At 47.0% G+C, this 23,802-nt stretch overlaps 1 protein-coding gene across 3 annotated transcripts in view; it reads left to right on the top strand.

Annotated features, from left to right (window-relative positions):
- Positions 1-23,593, top strand: part of ATP9A (ATPase phospholipid transporting 9A) — a 167,662-nt gene extending 144,069 nt beyond the window's left edge. For all 3 annotated transcript variants that reach the window (XM_078371998.1, XM_035298943.3, XM_078371999.1), the window contains exons 22-28: positions 1,180-1,244; positions 5,732-5,887; positions 9,275-9,339; positions 10,836-10,944; positions 11,844-11,901; positions 14,872-15,075; positions 18,803-23,593. In XM_078371998.1, the coding sequence (XP_078228124.1) occupies positions 1,180-1,244; positions 5,732-5,887; positions 9,275-9,339; positions 10,836-10,944; positions 11,844-11,901; positions 14,872-15,075; positions 18,803-18,939 (794 nt within the window). In that variant the 3' untranslated portion in view covers positions 18,940-23,593. The remainder of the gene's footprint in view (positions 1-1,179; positions 1,245-5,731; positions 5,888-9,274; positions 9,340-10,835; positions 10,945-11,843; positions 11,902-14,871; positions 15,076-18,802) is intronic.
- The last annotated feature ends 209 nt before the right edge of the window (positions 23,594-23,802 follow it).

Raw genomic sequence — 23,802 nt, 5'->3', positions numbered from 1 at the left:
CAAGGGCACAGCCTTCTAGTGGGCAGAGACCACACACTATGGGGTTGGATCTGGGTTCAAATCTTTCCTCTGGCGTTTCCCAGCAGGTGTCCCAGGTGGCTTCTTTCACCCATCTGAGCCTCCGTTTGCACATTGGTGAAATGGGAATAATAATACTGGCTTCCTCAAATGTTGTTTACGTGGACTTAAAAGAGGTCACCTTTTTTTTATTGTTGTTGAAATGTTCTGTCCCCCAGGCTGGAGTATAGTAACACAGTCTTGGCTCACTGCAACCTCTGCCTCCTGGGTTCAAACGATTCTCCTGCCTCAGCTTCTGGAGTAGCTGGTACTACAGACATACGCCACTACAATTAGCCTGGCTAATTTGCATTTTTAGTACAGACAGGGTTTCACCATATTGGCCAGGCTGGTCTCGAACTCCTGACCTCAGGGGATCTGCTTGGCCTCTCAAAGTGCTGAGATTACAGGCATGGGCCACTGTGTCCAGCCTAAAAAGGATCACTTTTAAAATGTGCTTGCTGGCCAGGTGCCATGCTCGCGCCCGTAATCCCAGCACTTTGGGAGGCGGAGGCGGGCAGATCACAAGGTCAGGAGATCGAGACCATTCTGGCCAACATGGTGAAACCCGTCTCTACTAAAAATACAAAAAAATTAGCTGGGCATGGTAGCACATACCTGTAGTCCCAGCTACTGGGGAAGCTGAGGCAGGAGAATAATTTGAACCTGGGAGGCGGAGGTTGCAGAGAGCCAAAATCGTGCCACTTCAATCCAGCCTGGGTGACAAGAGTTAGACTCTGTCTCAAAAAAAAAAAAAATGTGCTTGCCACACAGCGTGGTAAGCATCCAGTAAGCACACTGTGGGTTGCTGCTGATGGTAATATCGGGATACCCTGGCCTTCAAGGAGGACAGGTGGTGATAAATACCCGTGTGAACTCAGTCCCACTGCCGCTGCTCTGTGCCAGGACCCTCAGCAAGCCACCTGGGCTCTCTGACCCTCAGCCACTCTGCCTGTGAGATGGGATCTTGGTAGTGCGGGAGTGGGAGAGCTCAAATGCGCAGTGCAGGCCAGGCACTCAGCAAGCGCTCTGTGAAAGACACGAGTGTGTTAAAGAGAAGCATGCATTCTTGTTTAAGGTAAGAATCAAATGTCCTTTCTCTCTGGTCTGTGTGGCCTGCAGGGGACGGGGGCAATGACGTCAGCATGATTCAGGAATCTGACTGCGGCGTGGGAGTGGAAGGAAAGGTGAGTGTATTCCCTCTGCTTGACTCCACTTTCTGGAGTTTCTTGGTTCTTTTTCCCTCAGAGATGTAGTTTTAAGGCTTCTGGAAATTCCAGATGAAGGATGATAACATGTAAGGAACTATGTGTCACAGTTACCTCTGTCACTGCGAAGAAAGAGGTCTATACTGCTACATCTTACAGACAGATGAAGGTTGACCATTTATTTGCCAAGATCTAAATAAAAAAAAAAACAAACCACAAAGTGTTTCTTGGCCGGGCATAGTGGCTCATGCCTGTAATCCCAGCACATTGGGTGGCTGAGGCAGGAGGATCACTTAAGGTCAGGAATTTGAGACCAGCCTGGCCAACATGGAGAAACCCTGTCTCTACTGAAAAACAAAAATTAGCTGGGTGTGGTGGCGGGCACCTGTAATCCTAGTTACTTGTGAGGCTGAGACAGGAGAATGGCTTGAACGCCGGAGGCAGAGATTGCAGTGAGCTGAGATCGCGCCATTGCACTTCAGCCTGGGCGACAGATAGAGACTCAGTCAAATGAATTAATGAATGAATAAATAAATAAAGTGTTTCTCTATCTTCTCACGGTATGGGAAATGTACTTTAGACTTCCCTGGGGCAGGCAGCATTGTCAGTAAAAGCATTATTTATCCTGCCATGTGCTGATCTCTTGGGCACTTATGGAAGAATGTGGCTTGGTTTGCTTCTCACCAAAAGGCCTTTTCAGCTATAGTTTTTCTTTTTGAGACGAAGTCTCGCTCTGTCACCTAGGCTGGAGTGCAGTGGTGCAATCTCGACTCACTGCAACCTCTGCCTCCTGGGTTCAAGCGATTCTCCTGCCTCAGCCTCTACAGGCACATGCCACCCCACCCAGCTAATTTTTGTATTTTTAGTAGAGACAAGGTTCAACATGTTGGCCAGGATGGTCTCGATCTCTTGACCTTGTGATCCACTTGCCTCAGCCTCCCAAAGTGGTGGGATTACAGGCGTGAGCCACTGCGCTCCACCTGAGCTACAATTTTTAACAGTTGATGTGTTACGAAACATTTTTTTCTGTCTTTTCCTCCTTGCTGATTGTGTGCTTGCCTTTTATAGTTTACTCTGCCCTAATTTGTGACCTCTAAATGACTAGAGGTAAGAAGATGGGTCACTGAGTTAGGACTGTGTGAAGGGCTGGGTGCGGTGGCTCAAGCCTGTAATCCCAGCACTTTGGGAGGCTAAGGAGGGCAGATCACTTGAGATCAGGAGTTCGAGACCAGCCTGGCCAACATGGTGAAACCTCATCTCTACTAAAAATAAAAAAATTAGCAGGACATGCTGGTGGGTACCTGTAATCCCAGCTACTCAGGAGGCTGAGGCAGGAGAATCACTTGAACCTGGGATGGGGAGGTTGCAGTGAGCCGAGATTGAGCCATTGTACTCTAGCCTGAGTGAAAGAGCAAAACTCCATCTCAAAAAAAAAAAACCCACAAAAATCCCCAAAAAACAGTTTGTGAAGTATAGGAGTGCCAAGGCCCTGAGGAGCGTTCACCACTGTGCCTGGCTAATTTTTTGTATTTTTAGTAGAAACAGGGTTTCACTATGTTGGCCAGGCTGGTTTTGAACTCCTGACCTTGTGATCTACCTGCCTCGGCCTCCCAAAGTGCTGGGATTACAGGTGTGAGCCACTGCACCTGGCTGTGAAATGATTTTTGAATGGGATATATCAGAAGTTTGTGTAGATTCCCTGAATGAAGGTTTTAAGAAGCATGTTTGGCCGGGCACAGTGGCTCACACGTATAATCCCAGCACGTTGGGTGGGTGAGGCAGGTGGATCACGAGGTCAAGAGATCAAGACGATCCTGGCCAGCATGGTGAAACCCCGTCTCTACTAAAAATACAGAAAAAATTAGCCAGGCATGGTGGCATATGCCTGTAGTCCCAACTACTCAGGAGGCTGAGGCAGGAGAATTGCTTGAACCCAGGAGGCGGAGGTTGCAGTGAGCCGAGATTGCAACACTGCACTACAGCCTGGGCGACAGTGCGAGACTCCATCTCCAAAAAAAAAAAAAAAAAAAGCGTGTTTGAGTTTAATGGAATTCTATACCAGTTCTTACAAAAATTAAAGCATTTCCCTTCTCTTAAAAATGTATTGTGATTCCTTTGTTTCTTGGGATGTGAAAGTAATAGTGCTCACTATAAAAAATTTAAAGAATCTAGGCCAGGCACGGTGGCTCAGGCCTGTAATCCCAGCACATTGGGAGGCCAAGACGGGCAGATCACCTGAGGTCAGGAGTTCAAGACCAGTCTGGCCAAAATGGTGAGACCCCGTCTCTACTAAAAATACAAAAATTAGCTGGGCTTGGTGGTGGGAGCCTATAATTCTAGCTACTTGGGAGCTGAGGGAGGAGAATTGCTTGAACCTGGGAGGCAGAGGTTGCAGTGGGCGAAGATCGCGCTACTGCACTCCAGCCTGGGTGACAGAATGAGACTCTGTCTCAAAAAAACAAGTAACATTAAAGAATCTAGAAGTAAAGTGCATCCTTTCATTTAGGTAACTGGATCACACGAGTACCCCTGGTTATTCTTCCAACATTTTTTCTGTGTGTATATTACTGGTTATGAGTGTGTGTAGGTTTGCTGTCTGTACACTTACCTGACACATGTATATATCTAATTTTCATGTATAATTTTTAAATTGAAAACACACTGTACATTTTGTTATGCGGCTTACTTAAATCTGTTATATCCTGGATTTTTTCCTACATTAGAGCATATAGAACCATCACTTCTTACTCTGAAAGAGTACCTTTTTATTTTGAAAAATGACAAAAGTTGAAATAGAACAGTGAGCATCCATCTACCCTTCACCTTGACTGGCCAGTTGTTAATATTTGCTGCATTGTCTTTCTTTCTTTGAATCAGTTGAAAGTAAATTGCGTATAATGTTACCCCTAAGTATTACAGCTGGATTTCTTTAGAACAAGGATGTTCTCCCACACAAGGAAAGTAACATCACAACCCCTGCAAGTAACATTGATATAATGGTACTGTATAATATTCATGCTCAGATTTCCCCATCTGTCCTCTAAATGTCTTCATACCTTAAAAGAAAAAAAAGCTCCAGGAAGGATTGCAAATCATGTTTACTAGCATGTTGTCATGTTTCTAATCTTCTTCTTCTTTTTTTTTTTTGGAGACAGAGTCTCGCTCTGTTGCCAGGCGCGAGACTGGAGTGCAATGGCGCGATCTCGGCTCACTGCGACCTCCACCTCCTTGGTTCAAGCAATTCTCCTGCTTCAGCCTCCCGAGTAGCTGGGACTACAGGTGCACGCCACCATGCCCAGCTAAGTTTTGTATTTTTTAGTAGAGACAGGGTTTTACCATGTTGGCCGGGATGGTCTTGATCTCTTGACCTTGTGATCTGCCCGCCTCGGCCTCCCAAAGTGCTGGGATTATAGGCATGAGCCACCGCGCAGGGCTCTAATCTTCCTTATTATAGAACACTTTTCTCTATTTTTTTTTTTTTTTTGATTGGAGGGTGTTTTATTTTTCACGTCAATGATGTTTTCAAAGCATTCAGGACAATTGTAGAGCGTCTCACGCTATGCAGACCGTGAGCCAGTCGGATTGGTTGGGTTCCGATTCTGGATTGATGTCAGCACTGCACAGGAGGAGCTGGTGTTCCTCCTGTTGTGTCACATCCAGAGGCTCTACAGTCCCTCTGTCCCTTCATTGTTGGCTGTCACCTCCTTTTAAAATGAGAGAATTTGGCCAAGTATGGTTGCTCATGCCTGGAATTGCAGCACTTTGGGAGGCTGAGGTGGGCGGATGGCTTGAGTTCAGGAGTCTGAGACCAACCTCAGCAACGTGGGGAAATCTCATCTCTACCAAAAATAACGAATGAGTCAGGTGTGGTGGTGCCTGTCTGTGGTCCCAGCTCCTCGGGAGGCTGAGGTGGGAGGGTTGCAGTGAGCTGAGGGCACACCACTGCACTCCAGCCCGGGCGACAGAGCAGGACCCTGTCTCAAGAAAAAATAAAAATTAAAAAAGCAAAATGAGAGAATTCCATTATATGGCTGCACTATAAGTTATTTCCACTTCTATGAGTGTGCAGTGCTGTATATTCAGGAATTTCCTAATATTGTTAGGAGCTCTGGGTTTTCACCTCATGTTTAATTAGCTCTTAAAGGAACTGAATGTTTTAAAAAACCTATCTTTCAATGATCCTTTGCTACTTACGGGGTGGGCTGAACTCCCAAGGCTTAATATTAGATCCACTTGACCTCCAAATTATAACTGTGTGTGATTCAGAATGGTTTTTATTTCAATACAGTCCCCTTTTAAAATCAAATTTAGACTTGGACCACCAACTGTGTATCACTTGAAACCAGAGTTTCGTTCTTGAAGCTCTTCAAATATCTCCTTACAATGTCTTGCTTTTTCAATTAAAGGAAATGTGTTTGCCCTGACCTCTTGTGCTTCTGACAGTGCCTCATTTTATTGGATTTTAGGAAGGCAAACAGGCTTCGCTGGCCGCAGACTTCTCCATCACTCAATTTAAGCATCTTGGCCGCTTGCTTATGGTGCATGGCCGGAACAGCTACAAGCGGTCAGCCGCCCTCAGCCAGTTCGTGATTCACAGGAGCCTCTGTATCAGCACCATGCAGGTGGGTGGGCAGCTGGCCCCTTTGCACACAGGTGCATATGGCTATGTGATTATTGTGGAAAAAGCCTGGGAATTAGACGATGCTTTGGAGCTGTCACCCCCCACCTCACCAGTTTAAACCCCCTACCTGGCTACATTCCAGCTGATAGACCTTGAGCTGGTCCCTGAACATCCTGGTGCTCAAGATTCCTCCCCTGTGAAGTAGTGCTGGTCATTCCTGCCACGTGGTGTGGATGTGTGTGTTAGCAGTGGTGACGTCCAGTGCCTGGCCTGAGACAAGTGGAGTGTTCATGAGGTGTTTTAATTGTGGGTGAGTTGTTATAGTTGGTCTGCTGGAGTGACAGACGCAGAGTGAAGTGCTGAATGACTCTAGGCCCCGATTTTTCACAGGCAGAGTGAGGGCCATCAGGGAACAACCACCAAAGAAGAACAACTGACTTAGTTTGCGTGCTTCCTGTACGCTAGGCATTGGGCCGAGCGTTCACAATGCAGTGTCTCACATAAGTCTCAGAATAGCCTGAGCCCATTTTACAGATGGGGAGGCTGAGACTGAGTACGGATGAGAAATCTGCGGTGTCCTGCAGGGATTCAGTCAGCTCAGGCAGGAAAACCTCAAAGCCTGCAGTCACAATCTGAATATCCTTCTCGATGCACTTGTCATGGAGGGCCTGGAACCATGTGCAGTTGCTGGGGTCAGCGTGACACTTGGGACTGAGGTTACCTTGGCATCACAGTTCTGTCACCCAGCAGAGCCCAGTGGGGACCTGAGTTTAGTTATCAGGATCACGAATACCCTTGGAAGTTAACATCTTGCTCCCATCTTGCTTTTTCATAAAAGGATTCTAGAGTATGTATTTTCCCACCTTCTCTCCCACAAACCCCTCCAAAATCTGTCATCACAGGCCAGGCGCAGTGGCTCTCGCTTGTAATCCCAGCACTTTGGGCGGCCGAGGCAGGTGGATCACTGCAGGCCAGGAGTTTGAGACCAGTCTGGAAAACCTGTCTCTACTGAAAATACAAAAATTAGCTGGAGGTGGTGGCACACACCTATAATCCCAGCTACTTGGGAGGCTAAGACATGAAATTCACTTGAACCTGGGAAGTGGAGGCTGCAGTGAGCTGAGATCATGCCACTGCCCTCCAGCCTGGGCAACAGAGTGAGACTCCATCTCAAAAACAACAGCAGCGGCAACAACAGAATTTGTCATCAGGCTGTAGCAATTAAGTGTGGAGTAGAAAGGGGGCCGAAGGAGGGAAAGAAAACATTTTTGGTGTTGAAAAGCTATTGGTTGATCTTCGGTTTTGGGCATTGAGATGAAAATGCTCCCAGTTGAGTGGTGAGAATGTAGGCATAGTAGATCCTGGAACTCAATGTCTCCTGACCACGCCACTGAGGATCTGTGAGAACGGGAGCAAATAACTTTCCTGCTCTAGGCCTCGGTCTCCCCACCTGGAAAACAGGGATGATGAGATCCTCCTTGCCTTCAGACAGGGCCACTGTGCAAAACAGAGAGGTTTTTAAGTCAGCAGTGCCGAGGCGTCCTTACCGTGATTAGCAGAAGTGAAACAAGGGAATATGTAAACATCAGGTGGTATTTTAACTTGTGAGAATGTTTAATCTTACGTGAAAGGCAGGCCTCCTTGCATAGTGGTGCTACTTTGGGTACATGTGAATTGACCATCCACTGACTTTACCCTGGATTTTTGGGGGGTGATTTTATGTTTTAAATACCTATTGCGTTTGTGAGTAGAGGAGCCTTAAAGTGACTTTCATCAAAATGATCTAAACCTAAACGGCTACTGTGGTTCACCACACCACATCTGTACTTGAATTTATGTTAACTCACCAACTGGACTGGATAATGCCGTGGTTTGAATCGCTAGGGGAGGAATCAGCTCATCCTTGGGCACATCCATAAAAACCGGCTGGGATGAGCTGAGTTCTTCACAAACTGGATGTTACCCTTCACATCGATGTAGAAAAGAATTCCAGGACGAGGCATTGTTCTTTGTGTTAAAGAAAATGCCTTGAACCCATGTCCACTGTGCTGAAAATGGCCAAGAGCAAGTCCCAGTTAGAATTGCCCCTGGACACTGGTCAGAGAACATAGTTTTAATTTTTCCCAGAATGCTCTTGTTGAGATGAAGGCTTTATGGCTAGGATGACTCTTTTAGAGGAAGGGACTCCTGATAATTGGTTTGCAAAATAAACACCAGTTTCTTGTGACATTTTTACAACCATCCTTCCGATGCAGCAGCCCAGCCTGGGTGACATGTCACTGAAAAGGTGGCTTTCCCGGCATGGCCAGGGTCAGCTGGGGCTTCCTGTGGCCCCTTGGCACCTGCGCTCTGAGCTCTGTGCAGAGAAGGCACGCGTTTCTTACATGCTTTCTCTCTGCGTCCATTGAAGATGCTCCCGGACCTAGCCCTGGTCTGATGCTGTTACCAGTTACTAGGGTATCTCTGCCTTGCTTTCAGTGTTTAGATTTTTAAAAGCTTTCTGGCAGTGTTTGTTTCTGGCCTTCCTTCAGCTTTATGTGAATAGAAATCAGCCTGGAGACCATGTTCCCTCTTTTAGCCCATAGAGGTCCAGAGAAGGAGCTAACAGAGCTTCAAGGCTGATTGGATCTCCCCAGCCTATTCATTATTACCAGCAGCTAATATTTTCCGAAGCAGGAAGCAGACATTTCCGTGAGGGTTTGTAAATATCTTCATTGCTTTTGTCTAATTGCAAAAGTAATCTGTCATGTGCTCTTTTCTAAAATTTCCCCAAATACCGAAACATGTAATATAAGAAGTGAAGCCTTCTCTGCCATTTCAGCCCCCATAGACACTTGGGAGGCTCTTTTTCCATAAGCATTTTCATGCCTCCGGCAGTGTGCGTGCCTACAGAGGTGGGGATTCAGAGCTGGTTAGAAGTGTGGGCTCTGGGGCTACAGCTGGGCTTTTACCTGCTCAGTCTCCCCTTCTGTAAAGTGTGGGTGATAGAGGACTTGATGCTGTGGGCAGCTCTGGAGATCAGTGTGCTCATGTGCAAAGTATTCCTGGGTCGTGGAACTTAATGAATATTCACAGTGGGTGGAATGGACCCTGGAGTGGTAAAATCACCCTGCCTGGGAATGATTCCTGGATTTGCTGCTAATGAGCTGTGTGGGCTTGGGCAAGCCACATACTCTCTATGCCTCACTTTCCCCTTTGCATAATGAGGATGGTGAGAATCGTACCTACTTCATAGGGTTGTTGTTGTAAGAATGAAATGAGTGAATCCATGTAAAGTACCTGACAGCACGGGGTGAGGGCTGCGTAAATATCACGTGTTATTTTTATTCTGTAGACACAAGGGCTTTGTTGTGACTTTCGGTGACACCCTCCTTTCTCCTTGGCACAGGCTGTCTTTTCCTCCGTGTTTTACTTTGCCTCCGTCCCTCTCTATCAAGGATTCCTCATCATTGGGTAAGGAAATCCTGCCAAGGGATTAATTGTTTATGAAACTTCCTTCAAATTCCGCAGCAGTGAGAAGGAACGTTGTGGAAAAATTCTTGGGTTCCCCAGTCACATCGGATTCAGCCCCAGCGAACACAGGCCCAGCACCATGGTTTAGAACCTTCTGGAATTACCAAGGTTTTGACCTGTTAAGCCCTTCCCCAGACGGAAGTGGAGGTGGAGATGTAGGTGGCGTGCTGTACTTTGCCACTTGAACCTGGTCATGACAAAATACCCCATGGTTATCAGTTGATTGAGGAAGGCAAGGTGGAAGGTTTGCAGGCTTGGTGATTTCGCTGGGGTCTTCATCAAAGGGAAGGGGAAGCTGAAACATGCCCTCCTCGCCTGAACTGAGCCCAGTAGAAGTCCCATCCTTGGAGCTCCAAGGAGGGCCAGAGTCCACTGCCTCAGGGAAGTGTGAGTAACAGAGCTTGCCTGCTGTGCCACGGTGACAGAGATGGTGTCACTTGGGCCTTTGCTGCTCGCAAACCCACCCCCATTCCTGACCTGGAACTTCATGATGGTCCTCTGACGTTTTCAGAGATTGTGCTCAGTCTTTGAATCACCCAGGTGGGTGGAGTTTGCTTATCAAGTGCCCTAGATACAGAGACATGCAGCTGAGGCCACGCGTGGTCATGAGGAGACGGCGCAGCAAGGCCGGCTGCGCTCCGGAGAGGCTTGCGGAGTCTGCTTTCTTTCTTACTGCGTTTGGCCGATGACTTGAGCTTGAGCAGAGGCACTGGAATTCTGCCTGCTTCTAGCTGGAAAACCGGACTGTCCTTTGTTGGGGTCTGGAAGAGTCAAAGAACATGACAATATAGTCAGGGGTTCCCTGAGCTGTGCTGCATGTGACCTTCCATGGCATGACACCATCTTCCCTGTGAGTCCTCATTTCCTCTTCCATCACCCTCAGCCCCAGCCACACTGGCCTTTGGGCTCTTTTTCAGACATGACAGCCACCCACTGCCTCAGGGCCTTTGCACTGCCCATTTCTTCTCCCTGGAATGCTCTTCCTCCTGGGATTGGCTTGGCTGCCCCTTACGTCTTTTGAGTGTTCACTCAAATGTTCTGCTCCTTAGCCTCTAAAATTGTGCTATTACCCCCTACACACACACACACATGCATACATACACATACGCACACACACATACACACATATGTGCACACACACATACACACACCTTATTTCCTCTGCGCCATTATATTTCTCTATCAGCGCTTACCTCTAACACGCATAGAGTTTACCTAATTTATTTGTTTATTGATTCACTGACTAGGACGAAAACCCTTGAGGGCAGACATTTTTGTCCATTTTTCCTCTTGGGTTTCAGCCAGCCCTGGAGCGTAATAGACCAGCAGTAAATAGTTGTCCGAGGCATGGATGGGACTTGGGTGCCGGAGGCTGGCATAGCACACAGCTCTTACCCCATCGGCCAGGTCTTACCCGTGGCGGCTTTCTCTCCCAGGTACTCCACCATTTACACCATGTTTCCCGTGTTTTCTCTGGTCCTGGACAAAGACGTCAAGTCAGAAGTTGCCATGCTGTATCCTGAGCTCTACAAGGATCTTCTCAAGGTTCCGTTGGCTTCTCAGTCCCTCCTTCCTCCCTTCCTCCTTTTCTTTTCTCTTCCTTCCATCGCTCCCTACTTTTTTTTCCTTAATTTATTTCACACAGACCCTCCATTCCTGATTTGAACACACTTGAACTGGTAGCTTTCTTACTTTTGGGGGGAAGGTGTGGGAGTTTGCATTTTTTCTTTAAACAGTAATATATGCACTGTTGGAACTTGAAAGAGTACAGTAATAGATAAACTGAAAACAAGCCAACTCACGACTTTGAAAAAGCCCCTGACAGTTCCACTTTGCAGCTGCAACCTATGTTTGCTCCCAGAGATGCCCCTGTGTCTACTTCCAAAAAGTGTGTGTGGTGGCATGGGCACAGGCATCTTATAATTTTACTTGTGTTCAAGGGTTTTTACCCAAGGGAAGATTTATTCCCATTTAATGTCAATTTTTTTTTTTATACTGAGTCTCTGTGACCCAGGCTGGAGTGCTGTGGCTTGATCTTGACTCACCGTAACCTCCATCTCCCAGGTTCAAGTGATTCCCCTGATTCAGCCTCCTGAGTAACTGGGACTATAGGCGTGCACCACCATGCCTGGCTAATTTTTGTATTTTTAGTAGAGAGGAGGCTTCACCACGTTGGCCATGCTGGTCTTGAACTCCTGATCTCAATTGATCCACCTGTCTCAGCCTCCCAAAGGGCTGGGATTATAGATGTGAGCCACCACACCTGGTCAATTCTTTTTTTAAAGAAATAATTTCTCTAATGTGTTCAGATGTGTGCAAGCCACTTTGTTGATGAAGACAGATGGATTGCCTTGGCTGGTTAGCGGGAGAGTAACGTGAACGCTGATGGCATGCTGCTCGAGTCCCCCAGGAAACCTGCTCTAATTTTTCTGTTTCTCATTTAGGGGCGGCCGTTGTCCTACAAGACATTCTTAATATGGGTTTTGATTAGCATCTACCAAGGTAAGGATAAGTGGAGACACCTGTTTGTCTTGTGCTCTGGTGCTGACTCAGGAGTGTCCCGCTCTAGCCTGTAGAACAAGAAAAGAAGAAAGTGGAATCTGAAATAGCAGGAAGGAGGGTGACAGGGTGACCCAAGGGAGACCCCGCTCACCCTGTTATAAGGACTTAAATGTCAGACGCATGCAGTGCTGCTGTCTGAGGGTTGAGGTAGTGAAGCCAGAGGAAGGCAGTGGGCCATAATCAAAACCTGCAGAGCTGCTCCACCCATGTGACGAAACGTGGTTGTTTTCTGGGATGTTCTGGTACCTTTTCGGAAAGTAAGGTCAAGTCATAGTTTTTGAAAATCATGTTTACTTTAGTGGCCTCCAGAGAGGGGCTCTCAGACTGTAGAGGCTTTGAAATGCAAGAAGAAAAGAGCAAACCTTTGATTTGTAATTACGTTTTCTAACTCTTTTAATATATATGTTATATATTAATATATATTTTACATATTTATATATTACATATAAAGATATATTTTACATATTTATATTATATATATATATATATATATATATATTTGAGACAGAGGGCAAAGCCACTGTGCCTAGAATCCTCTTTTTTTTTGAGATGGAGTTTCGCTGTTGTTACCCAGGCTGGAGTGCAATGGCACGATCTCGGCTCACTGCAACCTCCGCCTTCTGGGTTCAAGCATTTCTCCTGCCTCAGCCTCCTGAGTAGCTGGGACTACAGGAGCTCACCACCACGTCCAGCTAATTTTTGTATTTTTAGTAGAGACGGGGTTTCACCTTGTTGACCAGGATAGTCTCGATCTCTTGACCTCGTGATCCACCCGCCTCGGCCTCCCAAAGTGCTGGGATTATAGGCATGAACCAACGTGCCCGGCCTCCTCTTTTTTTTTGAGATGGAGTTTTGCTCTTGTTACCCAGGCTGGAGTGCAGTGAGCCATCTCGGCTCACTACAGCCTCCACCTCCTGGGTTCAAGTGATTCTCCTGCCTCAGCCTCCCAATTAGCTGGGATTATCGATGCTCACCACCACGCCCGGCTAATTATTTTTTTTTTAGCAGAGATGGGGTTTCACCACATTGGCCAGACTGGTCTTGAACTCCTGACTTCAGGTGATCCGCCCACCTCAGCCTTCCAAAGTGCTGGGATTACAGGTGTGAGCCACTGCACCTGGCCAGTATTTCTGTTTTTATGTATGTTTTGTAATGCACATAATAGATTTCATATACATATATATGTATAATGTATAATATATGCATATATATAATATATATTTTATTATATATATAACATAATATATATTTTATATATTATATATATAACATATAATATATGCATTATATATAATATGGAATATGTATGTATGTATGTAGAAACAGAGTGAGACCCTAGGTGGCAGAGGATCTCACTCTGTTGCCCAGGCTGGCATGCAGTGGAGCAATCACAGCTCTCTGTAGCTTCGACCTCCCCAGGCTCAGGTGATCCTCTCACCTCAGCCTTCTGAGTCTAGGACTAGAGGTGCGCACCATCCCCAAATCAGTTCCAAGTCAGTTCATTTCTTCCCAATTGATTGTGAGCCACGAATCCCTGAAGGGCCAGCAAGATGCCCCTGTGCTCTGCTGTGGACCCCATCGGGTGCTGACACGGGCTTTAGTTCCTGTCTAGAAACCTGTTTCTAGTTCAGCATTATAAACCTGGGACTACAGGTGTCCACCACAACACCTGGCTAATTTTTGTATTTTTTATAGAGATGAGGTCTTGCCATGTTGCCCAGGCTGATCTTGAACTCCTGGACTCAAACAATTCTCTTGCCTCAGCCTTGCAAAGTGTTAGGATAACAGGCATAAGCTACTGTGCCCAGAACCCTCTTTTTGAGTATTTCCATTTCTGTGTTTTACGGTGCATATATTTGAAATGGTCCTGCTGTCTCTATATATCTGGACAGGTATACATGTTTAACTTGCAAATGGACATGTGTCTTTGGGGTTTCTTATTTTAAAAAATAAATTTACTGTTCATGTCACCTGTTGGGATTTATTTTATTTTATTTTTTTTTTTGAGGCAGAGTCTTGCTCTGTCACCCAGGCTGGAGTGCAGTGGCATGATCTCAGCTCACTGCAACTTCTGTTTCCTGGGTTCAAGCAATTCTCATGCCTCAGCCTCCCGAGTAGCTGGGACTGCAGGCATGTGCTTCTATGCTCAGCTAATTTTTGTATTTTTAGTAGAGATGGGGTTTTGCCGTGATGGCCAGCCTGGTCTTGAACTCCTGGCCTCAAGTGATCCTCCTGCCTTGGCCTCCCAAAGTGCTGATTACAGGTGTGAGTCACTGCATCATTTTATTTTTACTTTTTTTTTTTTTTTGACAGGATCTCACTTTGTCACCCAGGCTGGAGTGCAGTGCTGCAATCTCAGCTCACTGCAACCGGTACCTCCCAGGCTCAAGTGATCCTCTCACCTCAGCATCCTGAGTAGCTGGGACTACAGGCACACACCACCACACCTGGCTAATTTTTGCATTTTTTGTAGAGATGGGATTTCATTGTGTTGCCCAAGTTGTTCTCGAACTCCTGAGCTCAAGCAATCCTCCCACCTTGGCCTCCCAAAATGCTGGGATCCCAGGCATGAGCCATCATGCGTGGCTGCGGCTTCATCATTTTAAATATTATACTTAAGTTTCTGTTTCTTCCATCAACTCTAGAGAGGTATTGTTTCCCTCCCTGCCTGGCTTCCTTTTTTCTCCCTTTTCTTACTCTGTAATTATAGACTATTTATCCTACAAGGCCAAAGAGGAAAATATGGAAAACTATAGGTTCAGACCTCCATACAGCACCAGTCATTAACCTCATGTAACAAGTGATACCTTTCATGTCTAATGAAAACGGTGCCAAGGGGCCGTGTGTGAGTGAGCAGAGCGAGGCTTTTGCAGGGAGGGCGAGGGGAACAGCCTTCTCTGGTGTTTGCAGGGAGCACCATCATGTACGGGGCGCTGCTGCTGTTTGAGTCGGAGTTCGTGCACATCGTGGCCATCTCCTTCACCTCGCTGATCCTCACCGAGCTGCTTATGGTGGCGCTGACCATCCAGACCTGGCACTGGCTCATGACAGTGGCCGAGCTGCTCAGCCTGGCCTGCTACATCGCCTCCCTGGTATTCTTACACGAGTTCATCGGTAAGACCCCCGAATGCTTAAACCCTGTCTGTCACTCCCAATGAATCAGGCCAAGATATCTTGCTGCCCTGTGAGGGAAGGGGTCTCCCAGCACTCCAGCCGGGGCTATGCCTCCAGCAGTCCCTCCCGCTCAGCTGTCTGCATTTTCTTACTGGTGTTCCCTAAAGACAGGCAGTAGTTGTGCTTCAGGGTGTGAAATTGAGGACAGAGGGCAGGATTGCTTTAGAGTATTTTTCTTTTTTAGCTTGTTCTTTTTTTTCTTTTTGTGAGACAGAGTCTTGCTCTTGTCGCCCAGGCCGGAGTGCAGTGGCATGATCTTGGCTCACTGCAATCTCTGCCTCCCGGGTTCAAAAGATTCTCCTGCCTCAGCCTCCCGAGTAGCTGGGACCACAGGTGCCCAACAGCATACCTAGCCATGTTTTTCTTTTTTAAACCACACAGAGCTAACTAGATTAGAAAGGGAATCCATTGGCCAGGCGTAATGGCTCATACCTGTAATCCCTGCACTTTGGGAGGCTGACATCGGTGGATCACCTGAGGTTGGGAGTTTGAGACCAGCCTGGCCAACATGGAGGAAACCCCGTCTCTACTAAAAATACAAAAATTAGACAGGCGCGGTGGCACACATCTGTAATCTCAGCTACTTGGGAGGCTGAGGTAGGACAATCACTTGAACTCGGGAGGCGGAGGTTGCAGTGAGCCGAGATCATGCCACTGCACTCGAACCTGGGCGACAGAGCAAGACTCTTTCTCAAAAAAAAAAAAAAAAGAAAGAAAGAAAGTCTGTTTAACTTGGCAGGTAGGAGTTAACTGGGTTTCTCCACGGGGTCAGCTGCTGCACGGGGCCCAGCTGAGCTGGGGGAAAGTTGAGCACCCAGGTCTCACTTTCATGTAAATGACAATCCAGCAGGCTTCCTCAAATCCAAGAAAATCTGAGGACACAGCAGTGTCCTCTTAGCTGATGACTTTTCAGACTTCTTTTTTTTTTTGAGACAGAGTCTCACTCTATCATCTTTTTGGAGCCACAAAACCTTGTTGTTCTCAGGAAATCTTGGTCTGAAGTCCAATCCGTAACATTGGTAATGGGGCCTTGTGATGGCACAGTGGCAGTTCTGGAGGTGCCGAGCCCCAGACCTTGCCGTGCAGCCCTGCCTTGCTGCTGTGTCCTGATAGAGCTCCTAAGGGACTCCACGGGTCTTGGAATAAAATCTGCTGCTCAGCACAGCAAAGCAGGTACCGAAGGTACTCGTCAGTTCCATAGACCTGGGAGCACCTGCCGCATCCAGGATTATGGTGGCAGATGAGGTGGATGGGCTCACCGTGGAGCTGCCCTTCTTGTTGGGAACATATGTAAACACACATAAGTGAGTCTGAGCACAGGAGTATCAGATGTGATCAAAGTTACCAAGAGAGATACACAGGGTGAGGCGCTAGAGACCCAGGCACACCACACATAAAAAATGTTATGGAGGCTGGGCGTGGTGGCTCATGCCTGTAATCCTGGTTACTCGGGAGGCTGAGGCAGGAGAATCACTTGAACCTGGGAGGCAGAGGTTGCGGTGAGCTGAGATTGTGCCAATGCATTCCAGCCTGGGTGACAGAGTGAGACTCTGTCTCAAAAAAAAAACAAAACAAAAAGAAGAGAAGTCTAAAAAGGTTTCTTTGGTGGCTCATGCCTGTAATCCCAGCACTTTGGGAGGCCGAGGCGGGTGGATCATGAGGGCAAGACATTGAGACCATTTTGGTCAACATGGTGAAACCTCGTCTCTACTAAAAATACAAAAAATTAGCTGGGCATAATGGCCTGTAATGAGTAGCCTGTAATCCCAGCTACTCAGGAGACTGAGGCAGGAGAATTGCCTGAACCCAGGAGGTGGAGGTTGCGGTGAGATTGCACCATTGCACTCCAGCCTGGGTAACAAGAGTGAAACTCCGTCTCAAAAAAAAAAAAAAAAAAAAAAAAATGGTTTCTTAAGGGGCAATAACGAGAAAAAGCAGAGAAACTCGACCCTGGAAGCATCTTTGATCATGGCTCCTTTACCAGCTTCCAAAGCTCCTTAGGAAGATTTTAGTAAACTTAAAACAAACAGCCCTGTGAAAAGTAGTTTTAAAACAGTTTCATGGTGGCATCACCAGTCTCTAGAAAGGATTTGTGAGCTTCTACTATGCGCTCTAGGAACTAAAGGACCATCCCTGTGAAAAGTGGAGTTTGAAAGCAGTTTCACCCTTGTCACTAGTCTCTAGAAAGCGTTTTGTGAGACCTACTGTGTGCTCATGGGCTTGGCCCTGAGGGGTCACAGAGATGTAGCCCCTGCTCAGGAAGCTCAGCTTGTTTTTGATGTGGACACATGACAGGGCCGGGGGAGAGGTGCAGAAAAACCCCAGGGTGGGCTGAGCCTTGGGCCCAGCACATAGTAGGTGCTCTCTCAGTGCCAGCTGCATTTCAGTATCCTGTGCTCAGAAAAGTGGGGAAGGGGTTGCTTCAGCTTCTGCTATATTGAAAGCCACAAACTGTCACTCGTCTATTGAGGAAGCCTCATAACCGAGTTTACAGTCCTGCAGCTGGAAAGGCAGCACCCCTGGCTCCACCTTCCATCAGAGCCCCTGAGGGTCAGCCTAAGCCTGGACCTGACAAGGGTGGTCTCAGCCCACTTTGCACCATGACCCAGATTCATCCCTATGGTTTTCTGTGACCATCGCTGGGATGAAGGGAAGAAGTTGCTGAAAGCAGAAGGTGCATTTGAATGTCACTTTCCACTTGCCAGTGGCTGGGGCTTAGAAAGAAAGACTCTCCAGCTGTCAGACAACACCAAATCAAAAGCATCTCGTGAGTTTTCTTCCCCTGCAATTTTCTTTGCTGCTTTTCTTTTTTGAGATGGAGTCTTGCTCTGTCGCCTAGGCTGGAGTGCAGTGGCGTGATCTCCAGTCACTGCCACCTCCGACTCCCAGATTAAAGCATCCTGCCTCAGCCTCCTGAGTAGCTGGCATTACAGGTGCACACCACCACACCTGGCTAATTTTTGTATTTTTAGTAGAGATGGGGTTTTACCATGTTGGTCAGGCTGGTCTTGAACTCCTGACCTCGTGATCCCCGTGCCTCGGCCTCCCAAAGTACTGAGATTACAGACATGAGCCACCACACCCGGGCTCTATCCTTCTTTTTTTCTCTTTTTTTGAGACAGTGTCTTACTCTGTTGCCCAGGCTAGAATGCAGGGGTATGTTCTTGGCTCACTGCAGCCTCCACCTCCCAGGCTCAAATGATCCTCCTACTTCAGCCTCCCAAGTAGCTGGGACTATAGGCATGCACTACCATGCCTGGCTAATTTTTGTACTTTTTGTACAGATGGGGTTTTGCGGTGTTGCCCAGGCTGGTCTCAAACTCCTGGGCTCAAGTCATCTGCCCGCCTTGGCTTCCCAAAGTGCTGGGATTAAGGCATGAGCCACTGCAGCTGGTGGGCCCTGTAGTTTTCTTTCCCTGTTGAAACTAGCATTTCACTATCGGGAAGCTACAGAAGAGAGAGTGAGAATCAAGCTGATGGCGCCGTGTGCTCTTAGCCATGGTGCCTTCCCTTAGAGTCCCTGGAGGGAGAGGGCCATTGCCAGGAGGCTGTGGGTTTGTGACAGGAGAGGACTTTCCCTTTGAGAGCTGTGAGGCCTCTTTCTGGACCATATGCACTTTCCAGAGTATTCCTGCCTGCTCACCACTGTCTTCCCATTTGCTTGCAGATGTGTACTTCATTGCCACCTTGTCATTCTTGTGGAAAGTCTCCGTCATCACTCTGGTCAGCTGCCTGCCCCTCTATGTCCTCAAGTACCTGAGAAGACGGTTCTCTCCCCCCAGCTACTCAAAGCTCACGTCGTAGGCCACGCACTCTCTGGAGGGGGCCCTGGTCTTGGCGCTTCCCTGATGGACAGAGCTCAAGTTCCATGGATGTTAATCGCCACCTGTGGATTTTGCAGTAATTGCTAACACGTGCAGTTTTGATGGGAAGAGGCTCTGTGCCTAAACGGAGTCCCGCTGCATCAGCAGGAGGGAGGTCCTAAAGAGAGACCCATCTGGGCCTGTTTGAACCCCTCATTCTTCATGTTTGAGTGAATGTGAATATGTTAAAGCTGGTGGCTCAGCTGGGAGATGTATATGGGTTACTGTGTGAGCTTCCTTACAACTTGAATTTTGTTGTCACGTGATAAAAGTTTCTGTCCAGCCAGAGGTTGTAGAAGGCTTGTTTTTTGTTTACGTTTTATTTTTTTAAGTCCTAACGTGTATGTATTCTTTAAGTCTTTCTTGCTTTTAAAAAGAGGTGTCAGAAGAATAGAAAGCTCTTGGTGTAGGTTTGGGAGGAAGAGACAGTGACATCTGGTAAAAAGTTATCCACACAATAATTTCCATTGAGAAATGCTCAGTATCCTCTCCAGGTAGCCGAGCTTATCCAGGTTACACCGGATTCCTGGGATCGTAACCAGTGACTGGGAGGAGAGGGAGAGAGAGTGTCGTAAATCCAGTCTGTTGTCCTTGATCTGATTCAGCATCCATAGTGCATGAGTTAACTTCACCTGCCACCTCGTCAAAGAATGTCAGAGGTGCGATCCCACTTTGTTGGGACCTGGTAACAATTACAAAGCCAGTGGCTGGCTGAGAACGACCTCCGACATTTTCAGCAGAGTTGTTTTAGCAGGAAACGTGCCACTGAACGGCCCCTAAATGTGTCGACAGTGTGATAAGAGACTCAACTAATTCCTTAGACAACATGGCAGCTGTGACTCAGATCCTCTAAGGCCAAAGCGGAAAGGTCAGGAGCGGGGACTCTTCTCTCCCACAGAAGCCTGTTTCCTGTAGGAGGCATTAGTGAGGATGACCTCACAAAGCCAGAGCCATCCTGCCAGGCTGCCTTTCGTCGGTGGCAGCTTTCAAAGCAAGGAACCTCTGGTGGGAGGAGGCCCAGGCTGCGGCTCTGGGACCTGGATTTCAAGGGGAGCTTGCTGAAAGGCAGCCAGTCGTCAAGATTCCTTCCCTACCAGGATGGACTCCATGCACGCATGTTTCTTATAAAGCTGTGGCTTCTTGTTTCGGAGGAAGAAGGGAGTTTGTGATCGTTGGCTGTGGCAGAGCAAGGCATTCTTGGGTTTTCAAGTCACTTCTTGCAGAAGCCACATCTGCATGCCATGAGGGTTAAGTTGGTGGGTCTTCAGGAGCCAAGTGTGGTTGAGATCTTGGATTTGCATTTACTTCTTGATGAGTACATACCTTCAAACCCTCCACCGGGTGCAACTTCTCTGTGCTTCAGAGATGTACATTACAGCCTGGTTTCTGATGCCTACTAACTCCTGCTCTTGGAGAACTAGAGACACAAGGATCAGATCGTCCCTTGCCTTTGGAGCGCTCTTGATAAGCTTTTGTATTTTGTGTTGTCCTTTTAAAACGTTCTAGAATGACCTCACGTTGCAGGCACTGATAAATTGGCTGTTGATACAACTTGTATTTCGTCTTAGAGTTCTGCAGTTTCACAGTATTTTTCCCTGTCTGATTGAGTCACATCTGCCAAGGGAAAAGCTTTGCAGAAAGGATATAATGAGTGAATAGTTAAGGATAGGATCTTTGTCCAAAAATTTCAGAAAGACGGAGCAAATCTGACTTCTTCATTGAGTGAATTTGTGTGGTTTCAAAGGTTGAGGAGGAGAAAGTTGCGCTGAAAGTTTTTGAGTCTCTGTTTTCCTGGAAGTCAGTCTGTAGCACTGGGAAGTCTTCAGATAGTTCCGTGTAGAGTTTGCAAACCCTGAACCTGGCTTTGTTCAGAGATGAAAGATGCTGGGTCCTGCAGGCAGTGGGTGTGGGAGCCTTGTCGGGAAGTGTGAGATTTCCAGCAGAAGCTGAATGAAGATGGTCTCTCTGGTCTTTTCCTTAATTCTCAATTTTGATCGAGGTGCACAAGTTGACTTTTCAAGTCAACACTTGAGATACCACTTGACATCTTCACGGGAGAATGCTTCCGGGAGGGGCTGAAGGAGCCACACCCGGAAGTGGAAGGTACTCGTCTGTGTTCTTCACAAACCTTTCTGTTCTGTTGTCTCAGCCGCACTGGGGCAGAGGCAGTCAAGGGTGAAAAGGACCAAAACTCAAGTGCAGGCTACTGCGTTGTGGGCCCGTCCCATCAGTGGGCAGCCAGCTGATGCCATTCACCGGAGGGTCCCCACACATCTAGGAATGCGCACGCCGCGCTTCTCAAACACCGGAGACACAGCCAGGAGTGTTCGGTCCGGTGAGAGTACACGGTCTTTACCTGCACAGATCAGACCGTGAGCCCAGCAGAGAACCCCAGGGCGCTCGGTGACTTCTAGGAGGTAATCTCATTGTGGTGGGGAAGGCAAAGAAAGAAGCAAACAAGAAATAGAGATACTGTACAAGAGGCTCTCCTGAGGTTTTAAGCTTAAGTATAAGGATTCAGTTAGCCTTTTTCTTGGTTCATCAATCTGGAAAGAACCTACATAAAGCACCATTGACACCCTCACCTGGGAGCTCCGTGGGCCTTCTGTCTCTGACAGCCAATTTAATTTGAGGTCAGAGGGCCTCGAGGCACACAGCACTGTTTGAACAGTTTTCCTGAAAGCAAAACTCACAGCTCCCTACGCCCTCTGACCACAGTAGCTATTTCTGCCAGAGTAAGACCTTCTATTACTATTTTATTATTGTTCATACGTCTTGTGGTGATGGTTGTGTGATGGGGGCAGCAGGATCTGTTTGGTTTCTTTTTTCCCTCCCTCCTTCCTTTTTTCTCTCTTTTCTCTAAGAAAATCACCAGGGCTGGGCTAGGTGGCTCACGCCTGTAATCCCAGCACTTTAGGAGACCAAGGTGGGCGAATCATGAGGTCAGGAGTTTGAGAACCGACTGGCCAACATGGTGAAACTCCATCTCTACTAAAAATACAAAAAATTAGCTGGCTGTAGTGGTGCATACCTGTAATGCCAGCTACTCGGGAGGCTGAGGCAGGAGAATCACTTGAACCCGGGAGGCAGAGGTTGCAGTGAGCTGAGATCGTGCCATTGCACTCCAATTTCTTGCTCTGTCTGGGAGACAGAGTGAGACTTCATCTCAAAAAAAAAAAAAAAAGAAAATCGCCAGACGAGTTTCTCCATCTTGAGTAATTTCTTAGATGGGACAGCTTCCATCCTCATTTTGAAAGCCCGTGTGTGCACATATGTGTTACTGTGACACCAGGTGAGGTGGCGGCACTAACTTGACTGCTGGGAGGGCATTCCAGGGAGCATCATAAAGTTTGAGTAGACCTCCCATTTCTAGCCCCTGGGGCCAAGAGGCCACGTGCTGGGATTTCTCCCAGTCCTGGCAGCACTGTAACATTCCCATCCCAGTTACGCTCCCCTGGAGTGAAATGAAACCTGTTTTGTGTGTGATGGTAATCTTAAAAACCGTTGTCTCTTTATGAACATTTCCTCCGATTTTTCTCTGCTGAAAATGTAGGCTGTGTTACTTGTGAATGTAGTTTGAATTTTGTGCTCATTGGAAACTGATATGTTAATGCCTCCCCTAGCCCCCACCAGACTTTTCTTTTTATACTTTGTCTTGTTTTTACTGGGGTGGGTTGGGCATGCGTGCGTGCCTTTAGGCCAGCATTTTAAACCTTTGCCAAAATTGCAAATGGGACATACGCATTCTTCTGTTCCATCCTACTTAAAGCAAACACCTATCAGCTATTTTTGTCTTTAACCTTTTCTGTACGTTTGAAGTGTGTGTATGGTGTGTGTGTGTGTGTGTGTAAGAGAGAGAATGATCTAAAGGTTTTTAAAGAAATATTGGTTTTCATTGCATTAAAATTCTATCACTCCCAGCTTTGTTTTCATTTTAAAAATATACAAGGAGCTTTGTAAATACAACAGATTTTATTTCTTCCCCTTCTTTTAATGTATAGCTTTTTTTTGCTGTTTATATATACTTAAAATATTCCCATGAATTATGTCCAGTTCTTCATGGAAAAAAATATATGATGTTTTTGAATGGAACTGCAAAGCATCCTGCAGCGTGACCAGCCAGCCCTGACCTGATGCTCTGAAGCACCTTCTCAGGCCAAAGTGGCGTGACCCGTGGCTCTGCCTTCTCTGCCACAGCATGGTCTGAAGCGCAGTCTGTCAGTATAGCTGGGCGATGTCAGTGACTCTCGTGTTTCTGGGATCAGGTGGGGGGCGTGGCATTTGCAAGAAACAAATTGTGGCTCATTGATGATTTTGTTGCGGGGGCTTACTGTAAGCTCGTGTAAGAGTCTGTGGCTCCTCATGAGTTGCTCTCTCTGTGTAATCCTCACTGCACATTTTCACTGGGACGGCGTGTTTTGATTAGCGGCGAGCTCTGGCACAGTCTGCTTTAATTTAGCAGGAACTTCCAGATGATTTAAATTCTCGATGCTGTGATGACACACGTGATCCTCCGTGTTTCCGAGCGACTCTGCTTTCATTGTTTGCCAGCGTGGCCCGTTGCTGTTGCCCAATAAAGCTTGTGTACGTTCTGCCTTGAGGGATTATTTTAATTTGTATGGAAACATGCATTCTGGTGTCAAAACGAGGACTTTTATTATTATGCTCCTATTTTCTCTGTATTTCACGGTACATGAAATGTTTAAAAAAAACTCCGGTTCAAAAAATTATTTTGGTTTTTGCAAAAAAAAAAAAGTCATTGCATGTTGTTTATTATTCTGTACTATTGTCCATCCCAGACATG

Source organism: Callithrix jacchus, chromosome 5 (genome assembly GCF_049354715.1).
Source record: "Callithrix jacchus isolate 240 chromosome 5, calJac240_pri, whole genome shotgun sequence".
Classification (NCBI taxonomy): Eukaryota; Metazoa; Chordata; class Mammalia; order Primates; family Cebidae; genus Callithrix; species Callithrix jacchus.
The sequence above is the reverse complement of the archived record's forward strand: the minus strand, read 5'-3'. Positions and strand labels throughout refer to the sequence as shown.